The sequence below is a fragment of the Cibotium barometz genome, chromosome 28 (assembly GCF_041138505.1).
Source record: "Cibotium barometz isolate CiBa-2024 chromosome 28, ASM4113850v1, whole genome shotgun sequence".
Classification (NCBI taxonomy): Eukaryota; Viridiplantae; Streptophyta; class Polypodiopsida; order Cyatheales; family Cibotiaceae; genus Cibotium; species Cibotium barometz.
Window position 1 is genome coordinate 28,585,775 of NC_141073.1, and position 10,314 is coordinate 28,596,088.

The 10,314-nt window shown below is 40.0% G+C and overlaps 1 protein-coding gene across 1 annotated transcript; it reads left to right on the forward strand.

The window, feature by feature from the left end:
- The first annotated feature begins 7,068 nt into the window (after positions 1-7,068).
- On the forward strand, positions 7,069-9,402 carry LOC147622711 (uncharacterized). Its single transcript, XM_086822317.1, has 3 exons — positions 7,069-7,407; positions 7,854-8,125; positions 8,212-9,402. The coding sequence occupies exons 1-3, from the start codon at positions 7,084-7,086 to the stop codon at positions 9,293-9,295; spliced, it is 1,680 nt and encodes a 559-aa protein (XP_086678443.1). The 5' UTR covers positions 7,069-7,083; the 3' UTR covers positions 9,296-9,402.
- The last annotated feature ends 912 nt before the right edge of the window (positions 9,403-10,314 follow it).

Genomic DNA, 10,314 nt, shown 5'->3' on the forward strand with positions numbered 1-10,314 from the left:
GTCCACTATTGTCCAAATCATGTCATGATGACTGGAAGTAGTAGGAAAGCCAGTAATGAAGTCCATAGACACTTGTTCCCATGGTCTATCAGGAATGGGTAGAGGCATAAGCAATCTTAAAGCTTTGCCTTTGTAGCTTTTTAATTGTTTGGCAAATGTTACATTCAGCTACAAATTTAGCTACATCATTCTTCAAATGAGGCCAAAAGAATTCTCGAGAAACTACTTGAAGTGTTGCGAAAACTCCTCTATGTCCCACAAATGGTGGTTGGTGCATCTCTTCCAAGACAAGTTGTCTATAAGGCTGAGTAACACACAATCTTTTCTCAAAGAAAAGATAGCCATCATTATGAGAATAACTTCCTTGAGGTGTCCAATTGTTTTCACACAATTTGATCCATATTTCAGAAAAATCTGGATCAACTTCATAAGTTTCTTTCATTAGTACAAATGGTTCACTTTGAATAATGGAAATGTTGTTGATATTTGGTCTTCGACTCAAAGCATCGGCAACAACATTTTCTTTTCCAGGTTGGTATTGAATCATAGGTTGGAAACTTTGAATGAAAGATGCCCATTTGATGTGCCTATCTGAAATAAGAGGTTGCCTAAGCAAATGCCTAATGCTTTGTTGATCCGTCTTGATAAGAAATTTAGAACCCATTAGGTAATGCTTCCAGATTTTCAAAGCATGCACTACTGCTGCTAATTCCTTGTCATATGTGCTATAATTTTTCTCTGCAGGCTTAAGCTTTCTACTCTGATAAGCAATAGGATGGTTGTCTTGCATAAGAACAGCTCCAAATCCTTTGCCACTAGCATCAGTCATCACTACTATAAAGAATGGTCTTTGAAAATCAGGTAGTGTTAGAACTGGTGCTTGTGTTAAAGCATTCTTGAGTGTTGCAAAAGCTTTATCTTGCTTTTCAGTCCAATTGAAATTTGTAGCTTTCTTAAGGAGTTCAGCCAAAGGATGAGCAATATAAGCAAAATTCTTGACGAACTTCCTATAATAACTACATAGGCCAAGAAAAGATCTAAGGTCATGTATGTTTCTAGGCGTAGGCCAAGAAGCTATACACTCAATTTTCTTAGGATCTACACGAATCCCTTCAGCCAACATTATATGACCTAAGTATTCAATCTCTTCTTGAAAGAAAGAACTCTTTTCAGGATTGACATACAATTCATTTTCTCTCAAAAGGTTGAACAATTGTTCCAAGTGTTGTTCATGCTCTTGTCGATCCTTGCTGAAAACAAGAATGTCATCAAAGAACACTGTAACAAAACTTTGAAACTTAAGGAATATGCGATTCATCATACGGCTGAAAGTAGCTGGAGCATTGGTCAAACCAAATGGCATAACCAAAAACTCATAATGACCAGTTTGGGTTCTAAAAGCTGTCTTGAAAATGTCAGATTCAGTCATGCGAACTTGATGATACCCAGACTTTAGGTCAATCTTACTAAAGACCTTTGATCCTCTAAGCTTGTCAAGAAGATCATCTACCTTAGGAATAGGATATCTATTCTTGATAGTAATCTTATTCAATGCACAATAGTCTACACACATTCGGAAAGTTCCGTTCTCCTTCTTAACAAGAAGGACTGGAGCTCCAAAAGGTGAACTACTAGGTTGAATAAGGCCTCTCTCTAGCAAGTCTTCAATTTGGTTTTGGATTTATTTTTGCTCTAAATTGTTCTCTATAGGGAGCTTTACAAGGTGGAGAATTTCCAGGCAATAAGTCAATGCTATGATCCTCAGGCCTAGACTTAGGTAATCCTGGAGGTAGATCTTCCATAAAACAGTCACTAAATTTGGAGATGAAAAGATCAAACTTTGGACTTTTGGATGTGCATGACCTTGCTTTATTACACTCCGCCATAAAGCTGCGCTGTCTACCAAATGATTGACTGCACATTTAATTTATCACTCTCTGAAAATTTTTCTCTTGAAAAATAGTCATCTAGTTGACTAAGCCAAGCTAAAATGACCCTAGCATCCTTCTTTCCGTCATAATTTTGAAATGTGAAAGCTCTCCGACTAATCTTGGATTCTTTTTGTGACCTTTGTGCTTGCAATGTAGCATTTACAACCCTTTGAATAGTGTCATCTTTGTCTCATCAAAAGATAGCGAAGAGTCACGCTTGCGTCTACGACTCGTGAGCTGTCTCTCCAATTCAATACGCTTCTCTCTCTCTTCTACAATTTGATGTTGTAAAGAAAGGAGTTGCTCTTGAATTGATGGCGAGATAGGAAATCTGCCATAGTGCTTGTGCAAATGATGTAGATAAATAAAATTTTATTTTATTTGATGTAAATAAATAAAGCAAATGTAAGTACTTATCTTGTTTTTCTCCCGTAATTTGATCTTAGTTGAAGCTGAACAAAGACGCTGTTCAATGGCTGAATTGAATTCTCGTCGCTTCAAACAAATCCCGAACGATTCCACGTGATTCAAGAGTCTTGGGCTAGTCGAATGGTTGATGAAATATTTTTTTGCACTTTGAAACTTGCTAAAATAGTCCTATAAACCTTGCCCAATCTCTGTAATATTTTTTGAAATTTTTTTAAAATTTTTTAGAAATGATTTTGGAATTTTCTGGCCTTTTCTAGGTAATTTTTAAGCCTTTTAAAACCTGTAAATCACTTTTCTGCACCCAGAAATTTTAGAATTGGAAACCTTTTTGAATTTCTCTTCAAATTTGAAAATAGGAGTAAAGCCTCAAAAAGGTGATGTGACTTGCATGGGGTTTGGGAAAAGTAAGATTTAGATTAAGCATTGATTAGGCTTATGGGGGAAATTAAGCTTGGAGATTTTTTTTTGTATCCACACGCCGATTGGCGCCGGCAGGCTGCCGCCTTGCGCCTTCTTCATGGATTTCTTTTTGTGATTTTTTTGATGACTTTTACATAGATAAATATGCTCCGTCCATTATAGATTTGCTAGTGCTTGAAGCTTTCTGATTTCTGAGAGAATACTGTGAGGTTTTTGGCTATGGAGATTTCATCCATGCGGTCAGATTTTGATTTCTCTGAGTATTTAGAAAAACCACTTTTTGATAGAGAGGGATGGTTTTGCAGGGTGGTGAGTGGGTTTGAGAGTAGATCTAGTTTTGAATTTTTGACCTTTGGGTAAAGACCTACAAAGCACCCTTCTCTCCAATGGATAAATTCCTGCACTTCTTGATTTTTGAGAAGATGAAGCCCTTTCCTACCTTCTCCACAAATCTCCTAGCCCAAGCTCTGATACCACTGCAACCGGAATCTTATTCTAGGATAGATTGTGGAAGGGTAGAGAATTCACAAGAATTGATTTAACCATAAAAACCAATGCTTTGAAAGCTTCAACTAAATCAAATTAATTGAAATTCAAACACTTAACAAAATTAAAATACTTAGCTCAATAGACCATGTTGGGTGCAATCTTCCCCCCTCTTGTGCGTGGCCTTCCCCCACACAAGAGTATTTCTTTATTAGCTTTCTTTCCACCAAAATTAGGCCATAGCCCCAAAATATACAAAATGTGCTTTTAGAGAGCACGGCACTCTTCTTTTACAAAAATAGAGTGTCAAATATTGGGACTAGGGTAAAGCCATAGGCTTTAATAAATTCCACATGATAAATGTATCTTTCCTAAAGTTCAAAATGGAAAACTCATTTGCTAAGGTTGCAAGCTACTATGCTTGCCAAAAATGAAATGTGATGAACCAAGACATTTCTTCCAAAGTAAACTCTTCAATTCCCATAGTCTTCATCACCTGAAAATAAACTCTTCAATTCCCATAGTCTTCATCACCTGAAAATATAAGCCCAATTAATAATTAAATTAATCCCACAAATATTAAACAGGCACAAATCATAACCAACTCATGACTACTAGGCGTAAGTACCCCAGGAATCACCCTGCCATACAAACCTAACTGAAATAATCATAGATGGCCTCAAACATACGTCATATACCGCACGTATTAATATTTATAGTGGTGTCACCCATGATATTAACCTAGCCGGCATGACGCAAGAGTAACCTAGGCGTCCCCAAATTACTCAAGAGGAGATAAATAATATTTTTCTAGAAGAGGACTTAAAATATATTCTCATGACAGGGGCCCAAGGAGATTATTGCTAATTGGAGACCCATAACCATGTTGTCAACTGCCTATAAGATATTTGCTAAAGATTTGGCAAGAAGGTTAGTTGTTGGCAGCTCAAGAGACTCGGTCAAGGGGGAACAAAAATGATTCATCAAAGGCAAATACATTCTTGATGCCATCATGGGAAGGTATAGAACATGCACAACAAACTAACTAGGACTTTATGTTATTCAAGGTAGACTTTTATAAGGCATATGATAGATTGGAGTGCGATTTCATCCTTCAAGAGTTAGAGTTAATGGGCTCCTAATAGAAGCCTTTGACTTGAAAAGATCCCTTAGAAAGGGTTGTCCTCTTGCAGCTCTCCAGTTTGCTATAGTAGCTACATATGCTCTTGGCTGGTTGGTATACAGAATGCCATGGAAATAGGAACTTTAAAAGGAATATAAATGCCAAAAGATAAGTGTCAAATGTGTCTTCAACGCTTTCTAAATGACACAAACAATCTGGTCCAATGACGATGTCTCAAGAAAAACCTTTTAGGGATGTCTCAATCTTTTTTGCCACGCGTTAGAATTAGTAATCAATCATGAAAAAACATGAATAAAAACTTTGCTAAAAGACTCACCTAAGTCATCCAAGAAGGCCAGATTTTGGGCATCCCAATGGGCTTTGGAGTCACTATGCACCAAAGATGGCTATGGGTCATGTCCAAGGTCCAAAGGAAGTTTGACCAGTGGAAAGGATACTAGCATGGTGTGGTAGGCACATTGCTTGTTCTCAAACATATCCTCTTCCCAAGTACTATCTTCTTTTTCTCCTGCTAGAGACCCTCACCAAGGGAGATCAAGTGCCTAGAAGGTGCAGGAATTTCCTATGGTCAAGGGATGCAAAGGTGTACAAAATCCATAAATTTGCTGGGTAATTTTGCAAGCTTCTAAAGACCAAAGGAGGCATGGGAGTTCCAACATTGTAGATGTAGTAGACAGAATGGCATAAATGTGTAATAAGGAGTCTTTAAAACAAGTAGGAAGACTGGGCCATTCTTCTTAACAGGCATATCAAATAGATTTAGGACGATAGATTTCCCAAGATGGAAGGACATTCCGCCAATGGGCCTCTTCTTTAGCCCTACCACTGTCAAGCCCTATGGTAGCCCGGGAACATATGTAAGAGGGAACTCTCCTTCTCTAGCAATCTAAGTAGGAGGTTTGGGGGAGTTCTCCATGAGTCAATCTAGGGGGGTTCTCGAGCAACCTATGTAGTGTTCATTCATGCTATTGGGAAGGTGTTACAAAGTTCTATCAACCACAATGTGAGTTGATAGAACTTTGCAACACCTTCCCAATAGCATAAATGAAAACCCAAATGCAAAGAAATTCAGAGCCCAATTAATGTAGGAGGTTTGGGGGAGTTCTCCATGACTCAATCTAGGAGAGTTCCCAAGCAATCTATTCATGCTATTGGGAAGGTGTTACAAAGTTCTATCAACGACAATGTGAGTTGATAGAACTTTGTAACACCTTCCCAATAGCATGAATGAACACCCAATTGCAAAGAAATTCATAGATTAAACCCAATTAACCTCTGATTTTAGTAGAGATCTCTTATTGTTTTCATTGCAGAAAATAGTGCACTAGTGGAGGATGATTATGACCAATTTATGCTTTCTTATTGTCAAAATGCTTCAAGGCAGCCATAGAGCAGTGAGTCTAGATGAGTTTGAAACCATTAATCATAGGATTGGCCAAAATGTAAAGTGATTAATTCTATTTTTACCAGAGTGCCTTTCTGAGAGGTGCCCAAGCCTGACTATCATAGTCGAGGGCCTCCATTGCCAAAATTGGCATCACCAGCGTGTCGGGAGGGCTCAAAAACCTCTGTGGCTCAAAGGAATTAGACGGACTTACAGGTGAAGGAGAGATCTTCGTTTTTCTATAAAAAAAAAGGCATCGTCTGTAGGCGAGAAATCCAGTGATGTCGAGCTCGATGGAGAGGGATTTTCTGGTAAGACCCATGCGTGGTGACCTAGCTTCAAGGTGTTGAAGCTTGCTCACTCAATGATGTTGTGTGTGCGCTGACTTCCACACTCTAGTCAAGCAGTGGTCTGTAGGAGAGGCATAAAATAGCATAATCTTGATTAATGTTGGGATTAATCAAGATATTTAATTGATAATGATATTGATGGAAGAAGTGACAAGGCTCTGATACTAAATGAAGTAATTATGGTGTTCATAAGCACCATGGTGAAGCATAATGGAACACTTAAGCTAGAAAGATTAACATAAGCATATGTGTGATTAGTATATTCATGCACACATGTATTAGATGAGTTGCCTCTTTAAATAGGCATCATAGGTACATTGATTCTTTGAAGAAACTCATGGGCATGAATCTAGAGGGCAACTCCTACATCATCTCCTAAACCTCCTCCATAAAGCCTAGAATCTCTCCACCTCTCCATAACTCATGGGCTTTGACTTTTAACTCAACTACTGGTGCTTTTACATGGATAAAATCATAATGAACCTTTGTCCCTTGTTCCCTAATGTCATAAAGGGTATTAATCAACAAACGTGTAGGAGGTTTGGGGGAGTTCTCCATCTGGACTCGATTTGGTTCTCGCTAGCTCTAAACAATTACAGTCACGGTGGAAAGGAATTTGTTCATGCCGCCCACAAACTATCTAAAAAGGGGATCATGCCCGAACAACACTGATGAGCTGGAGCCCTTGCAAGAGTGCATACGCCCTGTTTTCAACCGTGAACTCACTTGGAAGGATGTACTCTTACAAGTTTCAGTTGGTTGCTCCACAGCCATGTGGGAAAACTTCTAGAACGTCTGGATAAACAAGAATTAATGGATTTTCAACAAAGCAAAAAATAACATGCTTCAAAGCCTATTTTTGAGCAAATGGTGGGTAAAGGAGAAGGACCAAGGTTCAAATCCACAAATTGGTGAGGGTGCCCACCACCGCAAGGAGGAATGGATGCTGCGTGTCCGCCGTCCGCCGCTCCCTGCCGTGGAGGTTCATCTCTTTCACCTCGTTCCTGTTCTTCATCGTCATCGGTGTTCCCCTCGCATACTCCTGCTTCACCTTTCCTCTTCTTCAAGAGGAGGAGGAGCACCGCCACCGCCACCGCCACCGCCAGCACGTTTCCTTTGCTTCTGTTGCTGCAGCAGAAGAAAAAGAAGCAGCTTCGAAGTTTAGGGATTCCTTTCCCCCCCGCCATGGCCTCATCTTTCACAGCTTCCATCCCTTCCACTGATGGCACCTCCTCCAACGTTGATGTCTCCTCTTCTGCCCATGTAAGTGCTCTCTACCTCTTGCAATGGCTCGTCTGCGTTCAATCCATCTTGCATTATAACACCCATTCCTGCATGCCCATAACACCTTCTAAGTCATGAGGCTTGCACAAGGGCCATTGCGGTTTGCTGAGCTCATCATGAATGGCATCTATGTATGCGCTCCCGACGCATGGCATTGAAGTATGCCCATTGATGTATGGCTGGCTCCCTACGAATGGCGTTTAATGTATGTCACGCTGGTCATGAATGCCATTGACGTCAATGTTTTGTCCCAAATGCTATTGATGTTCATTACAAATCGTATGGATGTATGACCAGCTCATCAAGAATGGCTCAGATGTATGTGGGCTCAATGCGAATGCATGATTTATATCCAGCTTATTATGAATCACAGTGATTTATGCTGATTTCATCTTGACCTGACTTACATTTGTCTGCAATGGCAGATACTGGAGCCAATCAAAAAGGAAGGGAGTGATGTGCTTTTGTACTTTCTGCCAGGTGCATTCACTGCGCCTGCTCATTATTTCCCCCTTCTCAAAGCAATCCAGTCCAGGTGTGGCTTTAGGCTTTGGGTGGTGGTTCTGGATCCTGGAAATACCCTGGTGATGATGCCCATGGTCGAGGCCAGCTTCGATGGAGTGCTAGAAAGAGTTAAACAAATGGGGTTTCAAACTGGGCAATACCCTTCTCAAAATATTTTCTTTGGTGGTCACAGGTGAATTGTCATCACCTCTTACTTTTACTTTGATTGATATCACATGTGGCAAAACATGAATAGCCTCTTTAATTTGATATCTACAGCTGGGGAGCGTGGGAAGCCCGTTCTGTAGCAATGAAACGAGCAGATGGATACATCCAGTTGGGCAGCTGCTTCCACACCAACCCAGACAATCTGGTGCAGTATCCAAAGCCTGTCCTTACACTGTGTGGAGAGCTTGATGGACAGATCACTCTTGCAGCCATTGTAAAGCATGCTGGTGAAGTGAATGCCGTAAAAGATGAGCTGGGGGATTATTTTGTAAACGTGGTTAAACCTGTGGTGATAGTCCCAGGCATGAATCATGCTCAATTTAGTCATAACATTCCCAACAAAGCAAGAGGAGACCTTGATGCCCTTATTTCACCAGAGCAGGCAAGGGCGGTCTCAGCAGATGTGATGTCATCTTTCCTCACGGTGCATGTGAATCGCCCAAATAGTGACACTTCTGCAGGTGCACTTACTGTTTTGACGGAGGCGGTCAGGCAAACCCACGAGCTTTACAAAACTTTTTGGGAGGCTATAGAGGAGCCAGGTAGAGGCGTCAAGCAGATGCAGCTGGAGCTTGCTGCATTACCAGGTCTTGCAGAGAGTAATATTGGAGTGGTGCAACATGATTATAAGGATAATTTCATCTACTCAAAGCCATCAATCAATATACTCTCCCGACACATTACCATCAACGTGTATCTTTCTCCTGGGAGAAAGTACAACTTTATAAGCAGCATATGGGTTAAAATGAAGAGCCGGGAAGCAGTGGCAGTAGCATTTGAAAATAGTGAGCAGCAGCCGGAAGAACCTCTTTCTATTGGGGCATCTTTCAATGAGAAAGCCTTTGCTCAAGCCCTTGCATTGGTCCCTGAAGCCACGAGGAGGAGGTTTGAGGAACACGGCAAGAAGCTGCGGTTTATAGAGGATTTGGTGGTTAAGTCTTCTGCCCAGGATTGGATAGACAGTGACTTGATAATGAAGCCAGCAGAAGATGGAAGCGGGTATGTTGACGTTCAATCAACTGCCATCATCAGTCCTCTCCAAGGGGTTTCTGAAAGATTTGCAGGCATGCATTACCTTAAGCTTCTCACTGTAGCAAGGGCTATGGAGTGGATATTTATGGACTGTTTCCGCTAAAGAGTTTGCACTTGTCAAGATCCATCTCCCTACTCATATTGTTGTATATGATTAAACAGGCTTTAAAACTTCTCACAAAGCAATAATTACTATCATTGCACACAAAAGGCTTGTCTTTTGGTGAGAACTATCTTTTGATGCCAAACTTTAGTAGAAGCCAAGTTTAGTGTGTTTAAAGTAGGATCATTTATTGAACGCCCTCTTGTGCCTTTGTCTAAATGTAATTTTTGTACTTAATACTAAGGCATGTAATCTGTTTTGCTTAAGAGCTTCTGTATCTGTATGCGTGGTGAAATAAAGAACACTAATGACTAGGCATAAAATGTTAATAGTGATAATTTGAGCTTTTAAAATTGTGGAGGCCATATAAGGTCTTTCAAATTGAGTGGCTACATTCTATGAAAGAGGATGTAAATGGTTTGGTGCAAATAGTGGGAAGGGTTTGGTGCATTTATTAGTAAGCTTACTTAGCTTATCTAGTTAAATTAAAATTTTGAGTAGTCTGGAAGAATTGGAAAGAGTGTGCTATTGAGTATGTAAGAGAGTGAGAGGTCATCAAAGCAATTATAGATTGGATCTATTTTGTAATTGTCCAATCAATAACCTTTGTAGAGTAGAACCTTTATCTCACATTTTATTGTCTACTCATTCATTTAAATCTTTATCTCCTCTAGCCCACATTTTATTGTCTACCCATTCATTGAATCTTTATCTCACATTTTAAACTATGCTCTCACATTCTACCCCTAGAAGGGGGCTTCTATTCTATTCGTGGGTATGCACACACTTTTTTTTTGTGTGTAAAAGCTATGTTCTGTTACTTTGCTGTACAAAGAAAGAAGCCCTCCAACTTCTTGAAGATCAGAAACATTAAGCAAACAAGTATAACTGGAGCTAGTCTAGCTCTTGCAGTCTATGGCAATCATATAAAGATTGGCGGAAGTGTGAGTACTTGTCAATCTGTAAAGAGTGAAAAATTAGATGATTGCGGCTAATTAAGAGTGTCCAAAGTTCCCAAA

Bases quoted from the DNA above. Each gene is read 5' to 3' on its own strand.
- LOC147622711 (XM_086822317.1), top strand. From the start codon at position 7,084: ATGGATGCTGCGTGTCCGCCGTCCGCCGCTCCCTGCCGTGGAGGTTCA. The intron at 7,408-7,853 runs GTAAGTGCTCTC...CTGCAATGGCAG, and splicing joins ATGTCTCCTCTTCTGCCCAT to ATACTGGAGCCAATCAAAAA. The intron at 8,126-8,211 runs GTGAATTGTCAT...TGATATCTACAG, and splicing joins ATTTTCTTTGGTGGTCACAG to CTGGGGAGCGTGGGAAGCCC.